Source organism: Schistocerca americana, chromosome 5 (genome assembly GCF_021461395.2).
Source record: "Schistocerca americana isolate TAMUIC-IGC-003095 chromosome 5, iqSchAmer2.1, whole genome shotgun sequence".
Taxonomy (NCBI): domain Eukaryota; kingdom Metazoa; phylum Arthropoda; class Insecta; order Orthoptera; family Acrididae; genus Schistocerca; species Schistocerca americana.
The window spans coordinates 359,344,229-359,362,122 of NC_060123.1; the positions used below are offsets into that span (position 1 = coordinate 359,344,229).

The window sequence follows — 17,894 nt, forward strand, 5'->3', positions numbered from 1 at the left end:
ATGTTCCATGATTCTACAACAAATCGATGTCAGTGAAATTGGCCGGTAATTGTGTGCATCCGATTTTCTACCCTTTTTATAGATTGCTATGACCTGGGCCTTCTTCCAGTCCAGTGGAACTTTCCGCTGTTCCAATGATCTCTGATAGACGATGGATAAGAATGGTGCTATATTTGTAGCATAATCAACATATAATCTTACTGGGCTACCGTCTGGGCCAGATGCCTTCCTGGCGTCTAAGGATCTTAAGGGGCTCCGGAAAGGCTCAAAATCATGAAAAGTTCAATTTTTACTTTTTTGCGTTTTCTGAATCTGCAGACTATTACCTTTTAATATATATATAATTTATTCAATTCCGAAGATTACAGCTATTTTTAAATTTTTTTTGAAATGTGTTCTACATGGGCGTGACCCACTGTGGCGCTGTTAAACTGCTGTCAAATAGTGTTATTATTAACGTCCGTGTTCATCAGGTACATTTTAGTCTGCCTCATGCAATAATGAAGGTGATAAAACCTATTTTCAGAGACTTAGCAGCACCTGAACTGTTGAAAAAGTGTATTCACGGAAAAACTCAAAACCCCAATGAAAGTGTAAATAGTGTTATATGGTCGAGAATCCCCAAGACTGTATTTGTTGGAATAGAAACACTTCACTTTGGTGTGTATGATGCTGTTGCGACTTTCAATGATGGCAACATTGTAAGGTGCAAGGTATTTAGAAATATGGGAATGAAGATAGGTTCTAACATGTTACGAGCGATGCTTGCTTTAGACAAGGAACGCCTTCGGGCTGCAGACAGGGCTGTAAAGAGTCTAGAAATACAAGCAAGAGTAAACAGGAGGAGGAACAAGAGGAAGCTGGAGGAGGAGTTTGCAGAGGATGAAGATAATCCATCCTATGGACCTGGAATGCACTAAAAAGTTAATCCAATCTTTGTCGCTCGATTCCCAAAACTTTTATTTTCTCATACTAATTACATGTTTTCTAAGGATCTTGCAAACATATTTGTTTCAAACTTTCAGTAAATGTTACACAGTACCTTCTGCATAATTTAACACAGCCTTTTTCCAAAAAACTGCATAGTTTTGAACATATAAATAAAAAATTGCAAAAAAATGTTGTGAATTTTCATTACAATTTAAAAAAATCATCTTTAATAACTGAACTAAAATTTTGTAAAATCCCTGTGTTAAGTTGTAGTCCATATTCCAATAAATAATCTGTAAAAAGTTCAACTTCCTACCTCAAATACTTTGTGAGGAAAGATGTAATTTATAAGCGTTATTTTAACATTGCAAGTATAGGGCGTTCCGGAGCCCCTTAACTGTTTTACAATCCCAGATACACTAAACACTATGTCAGCCATCCTTGCGTTTGGATCTGATTGCAAATTTCAATTTAGTTCGCAACTCTCCACAATAGTTCTCACTGTTCACAGTTTCGTCTCTTGGGGTGAGATGAACGGCTCCTACACCATCAACGATCCATAATAGTGTTAAAAGAACCTTAACAGCTGAAGGCTGAGTAAATTTCTTGACTTCTGATGATCATGGGTGTTTTCAAACGATGCTTTCAGCCTTACTTTCCGGTTCGTGAAGATGCAGCCACGTTTCGTCTACAGTAACGATTTGCTGTAAAAATCCATCTCCTTCGCGATGATAATGGGTCAAATGTATACGAAAGATGTCCATCCTTTGCGCCTAATGGTACGCTGACGTTTCTTTGGTGCTCAACTTGCACACACTTTTCTCACAAGAACTGAGAAGCGGGCGCGTTTGTCAGTCCCTGTGGCAGTCCCTATGACTTATGACACTTCTATTTTCGCCGGACTGCAAAAACGGCAGCGAGAAGCTGACAGGTTCGCAACTGGGGGAGTTGACTGTGGTGCTCCACAGACACGACACACTCTCGACTTTGAAGAGGACGTCTTTCGTCCGACTGGCCATGGACCTCTGTAGAGCACACACATCAGAGCTCATTGTCTCTACAGTGTGCGTACCGTGAAGTGGGAGATTTGAAAATGATCCGATCCTCAAACATATTTTACATTCTCAGTAGAGGACCTCAGGGACTACAAAGAACTCATATCACAAGTTATCAGAAAACAAACTTTATATTTTGTGTTCCTCAGTGATTCATGTAAATGTTAACAAAAACCACCACTGCTATATTTAAGGTAGGTTTATCGTGCCAAAACTGGTTTCGTTCTAATAAACGTCACCAAGTGACGCTAAATATACTTTCTACAAACCCTCAAAGAATTGTGCAAATATCATAACTTAAGAAGTCTAATCGTCCCACATGACGTTAAAGGCAAGTCCTGGAACATGACGAGCACACACGAGCTGTGCTAGTGCCAGGGCGGTCTTTGGAGTGTTTCTGTGCTTCTCACAGGAATGAGCCTTCAGCATTATGTAGGTTTGCACATCAAATGCAACTGTGGAGGTTTTTATTAACATTAATCAGCAAGCATTACAAATCAGGATCGCTGAAGCATTTCAAGTCAGTGGCTGTAGAAAGTTTCATCACTAAGGTAACAGTTACTATATGAGGTCAAAGGTGGTTCTGTGCGATTCGTTATCGAACGATCGTTTCGGAATCAGTTGCATTGCTTCGCATCGGTGTTTAGAGATAAGGAACAGTGCTGCACGCAAACGGCTTTTCTACTCTAAAGCCCAAAGTAAAACAGGCTCCAACTGGAGAAATAACGAAAACAGTGGACCATGTTAACGTGTCAGAAGAATTGAAAGGTAACTCCGGTGGGACTATATAAATTGATTGGGAATGTAAGCAAGATTTAGTGTACTAACAACATGTATTTTTTCAAACCAGTCATAAATTATTCTAAACAAGTAATAGATTGAATACCCTAAACAACTAACAGGTTATTTACTACTCAACTGGGTGGATCCTGGACGGCAAGGCAGTTTAACTAGGTGGTCAGTGAGTCAAGTACTCTGACTCTAAAAGTGTGGATAGCGAAAGCTGTTTTGATCTGACGCTGAGCAGACTTTGATTGATCAAATTTACTGACGTTTCTCTACATAGGTGCAGCTGAGAGGAAGTGGCGATTGACATCCGTACGCCCTCACAATGCCGGGGTGACAGTACCTTACCCTGTGTATTTCGTGCGGCGATGTGACTTACAGCTTGCGAGGTGTGTGCGGCGGAGGTGAGACATGGAGGCGGCACCTGTTAATCGACAGCGGCCGCCAAAGGAATGTAAAAATCTAACGGTCTAGCGATCAGGCACACGGATCGCAATTTGCTCTCTACCCATTCGTTGGTCGTACCAAGGCCTGATTTGGCTCACGTGTACGCGCAGACCGCACAAGGATACCAAACGTCTATACTGGTAAACCAAAAAACGAACAAGTGTGTCCTCGGTAAACGAGTACTCCGAGAAGTTTGAAGTCACAATGTCAGTAGAGTAAGAACTTCACCACAGGCTCCCCAGTCTAAAATATTTGCAAGTGAAGTCAGTCTCAGGACAGGTCCCAGGTACCAATGACACATGCAAGAGCTTCGACGAGCAGTGCTTACCAGACCAATGTCCCTCACGTGAGTGCTTCGCACCTCTCAAGAAAAGAGATTCCGTTTTCCTGCAAAGTGCACAAATGACACCACCTTCACGCTGTCTTGAGCCAATCACAGGGCTCTAGAGGTGCTAAATCTCCCCTCCACACGACAGCAGAAACTCATGTCGAACCAGGGCAAGAGTTAAGAACCCTGCGTCTCTGAAAAAAAGAAGAAACCGCCAGTTACTAGCTTTTTTAAGTTTTCACATAGGGGGAAGAGACGATTTTCTCTGAAGTCGTGTCACTTCCCACGGCAACAAGTGAACAGATACAATCTCAAAGACCTTTATCTAAACTGCCTATGCCTCGGAGCTTATTAGTCCTAGCTTTTGAGGTGTAATAAAGATTCTATCTCTAACCGTTTCTCAGACGCCGGAGTTTCTTATACAACTGAGGTGGCTGAGTGAAGTGGGTCACTGGTCTATTTGCACTATCGGCGAACACGAAAACATGTGAATTTTTATTACTCGTGGCTCTGCACACAATGCCTGTTTTACCAGGCTTCTACTGGCGCCATGGCAGATAGTGCGGCATTGTTTTGCTGGAGTCCTGTCTCGTCAAGGGGGCTGCCCTGTACGGCTGTGGGTCTGTCCGGTAAAATTTACTAAGGAATGGGCTCGCCACCAATTGCTTTCAACTCCCAACAAGCTGTTTCTTTGATCTAAGAATGATAAAAATACCTCACGCTTTTAGAGCCCTACCAGGATCCATCAACGTCTGCTCAGGCTGTTAACTTTCTAGAGGCTCGCTCAAGCTGCGTCAGGTTCTAATAAAATTTTTAATAATTTTTCGTATGCGACATATACACTCCTGGAAATGGAAAAAAGAACACATTGACACCGGTGTGTCAGACCCACCATACTTGCTCCGGACACTGCGAGAGGGCTGTACAAGCAATGATCACACGCACGGCACAGCGGACACACCAGGAACCGCGGTGTTGGCCGTCGAATGGCGCTAGCTGCGCAGCATTTGTGCACCGCCGCCGTCAGTGTCAGCCAGTTTGCCGTGGCATACGGAGCTCCATCGCAGTCTTTAACACTGGTAGCATGCCGCGACACCGTGGACGTGAACCGTATGTGCAGTTGACGGACTTTGAGCGAGGGCGTATAGTGGGCATGCGGGAGGCCGGGTGGACGTACCGCCGAATTGCTCAACACGTGGGGCGTGAGGTCTCCACAGTACATCGATGTTGTCGCCAGTGGTCGGCGGAAGGTGCACGTGCCCGTCGACCTGGGACCGGACCGCAGCGACGCACGGATGCACGCCAAGACCGTAGGATCCTACGCAGTGTCGTAGGGGACCGTACCGCCACTTCCCAGCAAATTAGGGACACTGTTGCTCCTGGGGTATCGGCGAGGACCATTCGCAACCGCCTCCATGAGGCTGGGCTACGGTCCCGCACACCGTTAGGCCGTCTTCCGCTCACGCCCCAACATCGTGCAGCCCGCCTCCAGTGGTGTCGCGACAGGCGTGAATGGAGGGACGAATGGAGACGTGTCGTCTTCAGCGATGAGAGTCGCTTCTGCCTTGGTGCCAATGATGGTCGTATGCGTGTTTGGCGCCGTGCAGGTGAGCGCCACAATCAGGACTGCATACGACCGAGGCACACAGGGCCAACACCCGACATCATGGTGTGGGGACCGATCTCCTACACTGGCCGTACACCACTGGTGATCGTCGAGGGGACACTGAATAGTGCACGGTACATCCAAACCGTCGTCGAACCCATCGTTCTACCATTCCTAGACCGGCAAGGGAACTTGCTGTTCCAACAGGACAGTGCACGTCCGCATGTATCCCGTGCCACCCAACGTGCTCTAGAAGGTGTAAGTCAACTACCCTGGCCAGCAAGATCTCCGGATCTGTCCCCCATTGAGCATATTTGGGACTGGATGAAGCGTCGTCTCAAGCGGTCTGCACGTCCAGCACGAACGCTGGTCCAACTGAGGCGCCAGGTGGAAATGGCATGGCAAGCCGTTCCACAGGACTACATCCAGCATCTCTACGGTCGTCTCCATGGGAGAATAGCAGCCTGCATTGCTGCGAAAGGTGGATATACACTGTACTAGTGCCGACATTGTGCATGCTCTGTTGCCTGTGTCTATGTGCCTGTGGTTCTGTCAGTGTGATCATGTGATGTATCTGACCCCAGGAATGTGTCAATAAAGTTTCCCCTTCCTGGGACAATGAATTCACGGTCTTCTTATTTCAATTTCCAGCAGTGTAGATGAGAGAGTAACTTGTCCTCTCTCAGAATCGCATTTTTGCCGTCACATAACATACGCAGCACAATCTTCATGGCAGATCTGAAGTCTCCTTCCACGAAAACAACGTGCAAAAAGTGGTGTATTTGGAGGACCGTTTACCATATGATGAGGATGTTTCAAATACGCAAGAATTGGATTTTATATTGAGATGAAAGGTGCCTGAACCAAACAGCTATACCGACCCCAGATGTTACCATTTGTTGTTGTCTTAATGAGGACTGCAACATTACTAGATCTATATTCCCAAGATGATGGTTAATGGTCCTAACTGTATAAGACTGTGGCTCCTTCACTTGGAGAATCACTCTTTTGCGTTGGTCGAAAAAGTATCCAAATTTGCAATAGACCCCATGCCATCCAGAGTATCAGCTGATACCGTAATAGGTCATAGGCAGGCAGCTGGTATATTTTGTGATCTGTCAAAGGCATTTGACTGTGTAAATCACAATATCCTTTTAAATAAATTAGAATATTATAGTGTAACAGGAGATGCTGCAAAATGGTTCAAATCTTATATCTCTGGCAGATAACAGAAATCAGACATCATCCAACTGGGAACTAATTACATGTGGGGTCCCAGAAGGTTCCATTTTGGGTCCTTACTTTTTCTTGTATATATCAATGACCTTTCATCAGTAACATTACCAGATGCCAAGTTCGTTTTGTTTGCCGATGATACAAACATTGCAATAAATAGCAAATCAAGTGCAGTCTTAGAAAGATCAGCTAATAAAATATTTGTGGACATTAATCACTGGTTCCTAGCCAATTATTTGTCACTAAACTTTGAAAAAACACACTACATGCAGTTCAGAACTTGTAAGGGGTGTCCCACGAGTATATGCCTAACATATGATGACAAGCAGATAGAAGAAGTGGACAGTGTTAAATTCTAGGGATTACAGCTTGATAATAAATTCAGCTGGTAGGAGCACACCACAGAACTGCTGAAGCATCTTAACAAATCTCTATTTGCAATGCGAATTGTAACAGACATAGGGGATATAAAAATGAAAAAGTTGGCATACTATGCTTACTTTCATTCCATAATGTCATATGGGATTATTTTTTGGGGTAATTCATCAAGCCAAGCTAACGTTTTCCGGGAACAAAAACGTGCAGTGAGAGTTATATGTGGTGTGAACTCAAGAACATCCTGCAGAAGCCTGTTTAGGGAACTAGGGATACTAACTACTGCTTCCCAATATATTTATTCCTCAATGAAATTTGTCATTAAAAATATACCACTTTTTGAAACCAACAGCTCAATTCATGGAATCAATACTAGAAATAAGAATAATCTTCACAAGGATTTAAAGTCACTTAGTCTTGTACAAAAAGGTGTGCATTATTCAGGAACACACATTTTCAATAACTTGCCAGCAGCCATAAAAAGCTTAATTAATTAATTAATGGAATTCAGTTTAAGAGAAGCCTAAAGGATTTATTAGTGGCCAACTCCTTCTACTCCAGTGATGAATTTATCAATAAAACCAAATGATTTGTATACTTCTGCACAATTTCAGTGCAGTAATGTGTTCATTGTGAATAAGTATTTTAGTAGTTGTATGACACGTTTATTACCTTATAAATAAATAAAAAACTTTTTTATTTTAAATTCAGTGCATTAGTATTAGTAAAATGACTCTTTCATATAGTGTTCATTAAAAACTGACTATCATTCCACTTGGAACCTTTGGAATGGTACATTAGCTTATTTGTTTTAGTTGTAAATATTTATCATATATTGTTGTTTTTCTGACATGTTCTACATCCTGGAGGACCTCCTCACTACGGATCAAATGGAATGAAAGTAAATGTAATATAATCTAATAGCAGTAATCAAGCCCTTCTGGTTGTATCTTTTAAAGGAACGTTGACAGAGTCTTTTCCAGTGTGCTCTATGGGGATGAACAAACACACGGGAAAGAAACTACTGTTAAGGACGCTTCAGCATCAGAGGAATGTGTTAAAAACGGATTAAAGTCGTTAGTATCATTACCGGTGCCTGCTTCCAACTTAGGGAGATATTCTTGCATGTCCTGTAGTAGCTTCAGAACATCCTGCGAGTCCTTCGCTATACTGCACAGCTCTTCCTGGTTGAAGTCAGGTGTGATGGTTTTACATAGGAGGAGCTGACTTATAACATTCCCAAGATTGGACGGTCCTGGTCGGTTTTCTGAAAAGAAATAAAAATTTCTTTCAGTGAACAACACATATTATAGGACTCTCTCTCTTTTTGACACACACACACACACACACACACACACACACACACACACACACACACACGTGGACTGCTAGGCACAGTAGCTTCCGATTCCATGACATTTACTGTTAAATATGTAAGTTTCTAGAAACAGCAATAATCTGTAGAGTCATGGACTGACGAGTTATGTCTTTGTTTCAGAAAGTACGAGTAAGAGTGTTAAGAAGCTACCGTGCTATGGCTACATCTCGGCTGAACGTATTTTGATCAGTTTTAATTAGTGAAAGGTACCTTTTGTTTGACGGAAAGCAATGTTTCTGAGCAGTATTTATTACGTACAAGATGTCTGGAAAGATCAACAGAATTCAGTGTGAGGTTAGCTGAGTTTGTTTACTAGTACTCCTCCGCGTGCTTGTGTTTGGTCGTGTGCGTGCGTACGTGCAGTGGAATAGGTCCGAAAGGTTGCCTACTTATCATTACTTGGACGCTCGTTACAACTTTATTGGACTTCGCGTGATCTTCACGGTTCAGTATATATTCCTCCAGCTTTCCTATCGCTGAAATCCAGAAATATTGAGTCTTCACTGTTTGGATAGCAGAAAGGTATCACAATGGTGTCATATATGCCAAAGAAATTAAATGTGTTGTTTTGCTTAGCACCGTGCACAGTGAAGGCACAATTGATGAAGGAACCGATGAGCCACACATCCTCATGGACGACAACATCACAAAGCGAGCGTTGACACAGATTACTAGACGTGCAGTAACTACTCTGTGGCTCGTGTAAATAGATGAACAATGGCAATACGGTTTGCTTTGCTCAATATCTCTGGGATTAGTGCCCAAATATTTTTTCAGTCCAACGCGGAAAATCTAATAAAACCAAGGAGGAAATTTTTGAAACAGCTGTTTCAACAACTTATGAAAGCTCATTTAGGTACAAGACCCCACCCATATTGTTACGTTTCCAGATGACCTCAAAAATATTTTTTGGCACCTCGTAAATTGGAAGATCCTCGACAACTTGAAGAGCCGCCAAACAAAAAGAAGAGTGGCTGCATTATGTGTGGCGGAATAAGAATATTGTCACGACAGTTCATTATCAGTGTAAGATGTCTGTGTTGCATTGTCTGTGAGAAGTGGCCATGTAACACTGTGGATGACCTGGAGAAACAGGATGAGTAATATACATAAGAACAATAACAACACATTTAATAAACAGCCGGAATATGATACAATAAGTGCTGTATAAGTAATATGCACTGCGAAATAAATGTAGTTCGAACAGAAGTGAGATTACTGTGTGTCCTAGAATTTTTTTGTTAAAAGACTAGCATACTTTTATTAGATTTTGCAACTACCTGCTCGTATTGAAAAGAAATAAATTTCAAACATCAAAATATATGTTTATGTATGCAAAAGGTAAAATAAAGTTAATATTATGTAATACTAAACTTAATAAATCAGTATTTCTCGACCTCTAAAGAACACAATGGCTGGTTGACAGAGTCAGCCACGCGAACACTGATTTTACAAAAACTGACGCGATCCGTCGAGTATTAAAAGTTAATTCAGCAGTTACTGAAGTCAAGTGTTGCTAAATTATTTACCAGGAATATGTTCTCCTGCATACAACCTTTACATAGATACATTAAATGTATTTGCAATTGCGAATATGGACAACCATCATGTGTGCAGTGCAATGATGACAGTGAAAATTTGTGCCCGACCGGGCCCTAACCCGGATTTCCCGCTTGTCGCGAGCTGTCACCCTAAAATATGGCTATCAGTGCACGACTCGCGTCCAGGTCCAAACTTTCATACGTCGTCAACCATGTGTCGACAATTTGTATTCGTACTTAATGTGTATTTCCGTACAGGCGCGGCATATTACCTGGAAGTCGCTTGCCCGGTATCGGCGGATAAATTAAATACGATATTGCAGTGCCTATGTTATCCTGAATACGATGCAAAGATCCTTTGGACATGCATGTATGTACAAAGGAACTTTGCATCGTATTCGGAATAACACAGGTATTGCTGTTTCGTATTTACTAAAATGTGTCATGTTGCTGAGGCGCCGCCTTGTATTGCTGTGAAATATAGTGATATTCTTCCCTTGTCACTTTACTGAATCGAGACTCAACTATAGAAAAGGGCGGCGATTATTAACATTAACAAATTCTAGTATCTCTCTGCGTGCTAATTAGAGTTCACGAACTGAATAAGGCGAGATTACATATGATTCTGCATCGCTGGACGCTGATATTAAATATATGGTAGCACTGTCACTGAGATGTCATCATAATTCGCCCGATAGGAATTTAAAGCCTGTATTAACGATCTTTTAACTGTTTGTTGCATACGGCAGTTAGGTGCACGTAATCGGAGTGACCACACAATTGCACAATTAGGGTTTGTAAGCAGAAGACTTACACACAACAACATCAACAACAACAACAACAACAACCTGTCGCTTTTACTAAACCATTCACGTCTACGAACTATTTTGAAGAATGGAGGTCCTTTTTCCCTCTCTGTTGAATTGTACTTATGAAAGTGTGTTCTTTGTGTTTACTTCATCGCTGGCCGCTGTGGCCGAGAGGTTCTAGGCGCTTCAATCTGGAACCGCGCGACCGCTACGGTCGCAGGTTCGAATCCTGCCTCGGGCATGGATGTGTGTGATGTCCTTAGGTTTAAGTAGTTTTAAGTTCTAGGGGACTGATGACCTCAGATGTTAAGACCCATAGTGCTCAGAGCCATTTGAATTTTGTTTACTTCATCGATTTTTTGGAATCAGACAGCCTTGTAAGCTTGTTATTGGGGCAATATATTTCCATTCTGCATATGATTAAAAATGTCGGGGCATATTTCTATCACCTATGAGAGTAGCCAATGCTTCTCTTATCAGCTTAAGATCTTATGGCACAGAACAAACTGGGACAATCACGTAGAAAATATTGTGAGGAAGACGAACGATAGACTGCATTTTATTGCCACAACACTTCGAAGATACAAAAGATATGCTAAGAGACTGCCTACATTACGCTTGTCTGACCCTTTCAGGAGTACTGCTGCGCGATAAAGGATCCTTACCAAGTAGGATTAACGGAGGATATCGAAAAAGTTCGAAGAAGGGCAGTTCGTTTTTTTACTGTCGCGAAATAGGGGAGAGGCTGTAACGGATGTGATACGCGAGTTGGGGTGGCAGTCATTGAAACAAAGGCGTTTTTCGTAGCAGCGAGACCTTTTCACGAAATTTCAATCACCAACTTACTCCTTCGAAGGCAAAAATATTTTTTACGTCCTCCTACATAGGCAGAAATGATCATCGTAATAAAATGAGAGAAATCAAAGCTCGCACATAAAATTTTAAGTGTTTGTTTTTCCCGCACCCTGTCCCGGAGTGGAATGATGGACAAATAGTCTGTATCTGGTTCGATGAACCCTCTGCCAGACACTTAAGTGTGAACTGCAGAGAGGTCGCGTAGATGTAGATTTACATATTTCTGTGTTACATAGAAAATGTTTTGTTGCTGTCGGTAGGCAACATCAAATAATTGTGCGCAAAATCATGTCAGCATGATCCATGACCAAGATTCTACAGATATTTGTAAACGATGGTCTATTATTCCGAGGGCATATAAAATACCATTATGTGAACTAATCACATTATTTCTGAAAGAATGAAAAATGCTTAGAAGTGCATGTCGTCGACGACGAGGTCGCTGCAGATGGAACACAAATTCGGACTGAGGAAGGATAGGGAAGGACATTGGCCGTATCCTGCTAATAGGACACGTCTCAGAATTTGTCGTAGCTGATTTCAGCAGACGATGGAAAACATAAATCTGGATGGCCGGAAGGGGATTTAAACCGTCGTTCTCCAGAGTTGAAGATCAACGTATTACCACTGTGCCACCTCGCTTGCCGAAAGAACGAATTAGTGGACATTCACAGCATGTGACACATTTGTAAGGCTCCGGAATCGTAGACGTGAAGACCATTGATCGAATCATTGTCTAGCTATACGTATATCGGTTTGCTATGGCACCATTCCACTCAGAAGCAAAAAGATTATATACAGTTTGGTTGTATGTGAGCAGTTGTTCACCAGCACATTTTGAACGTGTGCCCTTCAGTTGCTGCTTTATAATTATAATATTTGGCTGTTTAAAAAGAAAAGGAAGAGTGCATGTCAGCTGAAAGAAAGATCTTCCAAACATCCCGAATTTATCGGATACTTAGGAAGATATTGTAAAATGTCTTTCCTTTGACATCTCTCTGCGGTTTTAGTTATGTATTTGCTCCTAAAAGATGTATAGACGTGAGAATCAGTACGATTCATAACGGCTAATCAGTTTCGTGGATGAAAAATAAAGTGGTCAGCGAACGACAAAGACGACAGGGACCATTGTTGTAGATTCGGCATTTTGTAATGTTTATTGTTCTTAGCATGACTGTGGACTCTGTTTCCGTGTTCACTCTGAATCATTTAATGTTCCGTACGGTAGGTGAAAAAGGAACTGAAATGGGATGACTCTGCTGTCTGTCTGACTCTCACTCCGAATGTTCAAGACCCTTTTCCTCAGGAACGGGTAGACATAGCTAGTTGAAATTTATATCATGTATTAAGGTCTGCGGTCCGTTGGTGATGTAGAAAGTTGAAACTTCTGAGACAATGGAACCAAAGCTAGGCCATTTATGCCATATTCTGATACTTGCAAACTCACTCATTAGAGACCATAGGGTTCTTCCCAAAGAAAAAATCAGAAAATTGTTATTTTCTAATTATATCATACGAAAAAATATTTCTATTATTGTCATTTGTTGTACGCATTCAGACTTGAAACATTCTAGAAAGTCCTGGACTCCCTGGCCCTATGTATTGCCAGTATCAATGTCGATAACATCGAGATCATCAAATGGATGAACTGTCTGTACACACAACAAAATTTTTGCTGAACCCTCAATGCGCAAGTCCTACTCACACAGATCGATTCGTTTTAAATGACTATTATTCTTATTGCAGCGAGCAGTGTCAGTTAGCAGTACTCCTGACTGGCTCGTGTGCCCACCGATCGCTCATTATCGAACATCCAGATGTGGATCACTCCGACAAAATAACGGCCGACCGGTCTCCCCAGAACAAAGTAATGTATTTGAAAGTCAGAGCTCTCAGGCGACAGATACAAATCGACGTATTTTTTGGAATTGTTAATCAGCAGGTGGCTTACAAGTGGTATTGAGAGTAAAATACTTTGCTCCGGCCTCCATAAATTAGCCTTCTGTAGCTTCTACAAACATGACCACAGGTTCTAACCAATAACCAGCGTGGGAAAAGGCCACTAGAAGTGGTGAGCGGACGCCAGGGAGGGAAAGGAGATGTATGGAAGGTATGTATAGCAAGAATTTTTGTAATAGCTTCCACTATACTTGGAGAGGTTCCCATAAGGTTATAAATGAACGCGAACTCTGTTTTCCACAGGACGTCACAGTTCGAGGAAAGTCTTATACGAAAAGACTCTGCATTTGGAGAATTCTACCAAGTGTTGTGACGTGAAATACCGTCCATTACATTTCTTGATTAATATTGGCACGTTTTAGAAAGGGGAAAACAGTTAAAACTCACAAAAAGTTTCAGGGATCCATTGTTACGTAGTTGAAGGTTGACTGTAGTACCTACATTTGCAAGAACGTAATACTCGTACACCACTGACTATGCATCGTTCAACAGGCACTTGTGCAGTAAGTTCGTGTGAAAAGTTGCATAGTTTTCTCACTTCAGCAGAGTTTTGGAATTTTTTGAAACCAGGTATGAAAATTTGCTGCCGTTGCCTTTTCGACATATCGTGGCATATAAAAGGTGATACGCCGCATCAAATGAGTACCTTAAAAGTTGCAAAGGTATCTCTGGGTTGTTAATGTAGTGGCCTGGTATTTTAATAGTTGCAAAATATAACTTGATTCTGTGTTAGAGGTCCAATAATTTTTAGATCAATGTTGACAGATTTTGAAAATTTAATAAAATTACATCCCCTCTACGTTAGTGATGACTACATTACAAATTTGTATCATGTTAATATAAAGCATGAACAATCCACAATTAATAAATAGGTCAGTTTCGTGGTACTTACAGACAAATTCTAGAAGGGGATTGTACTACAACCCACTATGAACATGTTTTCAGTTGGTGACACGCAATAAACGCGGAGAAAATTTCTCGTGTTCCCAACTATCGGAGTTCGAAGTTTTTCAAGGGGAATGTCTCTTCTCATCTTCTGGCAAACAGCAGATGCGTCCGTGTCGCTCTCCTTTAACGCGCATCGGTGGTGAAAGACTCTTCCCTAATACCAGAGCCGGCCGTCCTAAAACAGTCCGACCTGCTGCCCCGCCTTCCTCGCGTGGCGGACACCGCTGGCGCAGCGTAACGTCGTTACCGCGTGATGGCTTCCAGGGCGCGCTGCCAGCCTAGGCTCACAGCAAATTCTTCACCCCGTGTCCTTAGGGATGATACCACACCGCCCCAAAAATCACTGGAAGGACAGACAACATACTCACTCTATGTGGATCTTCCAACTCTCTCGCCATGGTACAGCAACCTTAGTGATATTCTTCAGTAAGAAAAACAGTCTAGGCTGCTATGACAAATGGCTCTGAGCACTATGGGACTTAACATCTAAGGTCATCAGTCCCCTAGAACTTAGAACTACGTAAACCTAACTAACCTAAGGACATCACACACATCCATGCCCGAGTCAGGATTCGAACCTGCGATCGTAGCAGCAGCGCGGTTCCGGACTGAAGTGCCTAGAAACACTCGACCAGAGCGGTCGGCGGTTGCTACGACAGTTGAGGCTTTATTGATGAATTGCACCTTGTTGAAGCATCTTCAGAATTTCTACATCGGAGAAGTACATAGAAATAGATTAGCGGTACTGTCTTACTCAGCACGAGAAAGCGGTAATCTTTTTAAAAATACTATATAAAACCAGAGTGAAGGGGGCTTATCGTTTAGGGAATGCGGGTAACGCGTTAATCATAAATAGGCAGAATCTAGAACGCATAAGAAAAACATTTCAGAAGACGTTGCCCTAGCAACGCAAAGCCAAACTCGTACTGGAACCGAGAGGGGATTGAACCGTGGCGGTCGGTTTGCTGGCCTGACTACCTCTGGCACTAGTATCGATAGTTACCTCCTTTGTGACTTATCTTTGGTTTTCCTGGTCTAGGTGTGGAGGCTCGGCACTGCGGGTGAGTTGTGAGCCGCACGTCACGGAAGGAGGAGGGTTGGAGCAGCAATGCCTGGCGGGGAGGTTTGGTTGGGCAGTTTGGGATGGACAACACATGTACCCAACGGGATCGCCGAGCGACTTGTCGAATGCTGGGCAGCCGCTAAAGAAGGTGACGATGGTCGTGCTCTGGAGCTCTGGCGACGGGGGCCTCCTTCTGTTATTTGAGGAGGAGTTAAAATGATAATACACAGTGGGGAGACTGCACCGTAACGTACTGCCTATGTACACTCTGGCCCTGTCCTTTTATTGTTTAAAGGAAAATTGGCGCATTATTACTGTGTCGTGTTCAGTGAATAATATGTATTTGTTTGATACGCAGTGTGTCTTGGCTTGAGCGTGGCCAATGGTTATTAGTGAGCCTTCTTTGAAGCCACATAATTCTGTTAATTGATAAACCGCTTGTGTGCACCCGCTTGGGGTACGATGTTATGAATTGAAGTGGTAACACCGGTGAGTGGCACTGTACCCGGTGGCAATGTCATGGTACTGTACCAGGTACTGGGAATGAATCTGAAATCTAATTGTGATTTAGTAAATTGCATTTATTCTGACCTACGTTGATGTGTTTTAGTCATAATTGAATTACATATGGCTGCTACTGAAAGAAATTTTCTGCTTTGCTTGAGGGTTTAACTGCAACTGCTCTTTTGGTACTTGCAGCTTGTCAGTTACATGTACTCGCTTATCTCATATATATATATATATATATATATATATATATATATATATATATATATATATATATACTCCTGGAAATTGAAATAAGAACACCGTGAATTCATTGTCCCAGGAAGGGGAAACTTTATTGACACATTCCTGGGGTCAGATACATCACATGATCACACTGACAGAACCACAGGCACATAGACACAGGCAACAGAGCATGCACAATGTCGGCACTAGTACAGTGTACATCCACCTTTCGCAGCAATGCAGGCTGCTATTCTCCCATGGAGACGATCGTAGAGATGCTGGATGTAGTCCTGTGGAACGGCTTGCCATGCCATTTCCACCTGGCGCCTCAGTTGGACCAGCGTTCGTGCTGGACGTGCAGACCGCGTGAGACGACGCTTCATCCAGTCCCAAACATGCTCAATGGGGGACAGATCCGGAGATCTTGCTGGCCAGGGTAGTTGACTTACACCTTCTAGAGCACGTTGAGTGGCACGGGATACATGCGGACGTGCATTGTCCTGTTGGAACAGCAAGTTCCCTTGCCGGTCTAGGAATGGTAGAACGATGGGTTCGATGACGGTTTGGATGTACCGTGCACTATTCAGTGTCCCCTCGACGATCACCAGTGGTGTACGGCCAGTGTAGGAGATCGCTCCCCACACCATGATGCCGGGTGTTGGCCCTGTGTGCCTCGGTCGTATGCAGTCCTGATTGTGGCGCTCACCTGCACGGCGCCAAACACGCATACGACCATCATCGGCACCAAGGCAGAAGCGACCTCATCGCTGAAGACGACACGTCTCCATTCGTCCCTCCATTCACGCCTGTCGCGACACCACTGGAGGCGGGCTGCACGATGTTGGGGCGTGAGCGGAAGACGGCCTAACGGTGTGCGGGACCGTAGCCCAGCTTCATGGAGACGGTTGCGAATGGTCCTCGCCGATACCCCAGGAGCAACAGTGTCCCTAATTTGCTGGGAAGTGGCGGTGCGGTCCCCTACGGCACTGCGTAGGATCCTACGGTCTTGGCGTGCATCCGTGCGTCGCTGCGGTCCAGTCCCAGGTCGACGGGCACGTGCACCTTCCGCCGACCACTGGCGACAACATCGATGTACTGTGGAGACCTCACGCCCCACGTGTTGAGCAATTCGGCGGTACGTCCACCCGGCCTCCCGCATGCCCTCGCTCAAAGTCCGTCAACTGCACATACGGTTCACGTCCACGCTGTCGCGGCATGCTACCAGTGTTAAAGACTGCGATGGAGCTCCGTATGCCACGGCAAACTGGCTGACACTGACGGCGGCGGTGCACAAATGCTGCGCAGCTAGCGCCATTCGACGGCCAACACCGCGGTTCCTGGTGTGTCCGCTGTGCCGTGCGTGTGATCATTGCTTGTACAGCCCTCTCGCAGTGTCCGGAGCAAGTATGGTGGGTCTGACACACCGGTGTCAATGTGTTCTTTTTTCCATTTCCAGGAGTGTATATAATTTAAGTTTGGCTTTAATTATTTGTTTTATCTAAGGTTAGGAGCTGTATTTACCTTGCTAAAGCGAATCTCATCATTTGTGAGTGTATATTCTGTTATTGTTTGAGACTGTTGCCTTGCGTGTGGTTTATGTTGACACTTGACTGCAAAACACGCGAGTCTACCTTGGCGCTTGCAGCCGTGACTTCCGGGCCGCTACGTTGGCGGCATCCTGCCCAACGCCGGGGATATCATTGCCGCGGGAGCGCTTTGCCGCGTCATCTGTCATACCTAGCAAAAGTTGGGTAGTTGTCTTGTTCCTTGCAGCTATATCTGGGTGTAGCGACTGCCGCCAGGGTTGTAGGCTGTGGAGTTCGGCGGGATTAACCCATGAATTTTG

General features: G+C 43.7%; 1 protein-coding gene across 1 annotated transcript in view; it reads right to left on the minus strand.

Annotated features, from left to right (window-relative positions):
- Positions 1 to 17,894, minus strand: part of LOC124616384 — a 323,283-nt gene that overhangs the window by 13,605 nt on the left and 291,784 nt on the right. Inside the window, exon 4 of the mRNA XM_047144689.1 lies at positions 7,854 to 8,030. Coding sequence (XP_047000645.1) covers positions 7,854 to 8,030 — 177 coding nt within the window. The remainder of the gene's footprint in view (positions 1 to 7,853; positions 8,031 to 17,894) is intronic.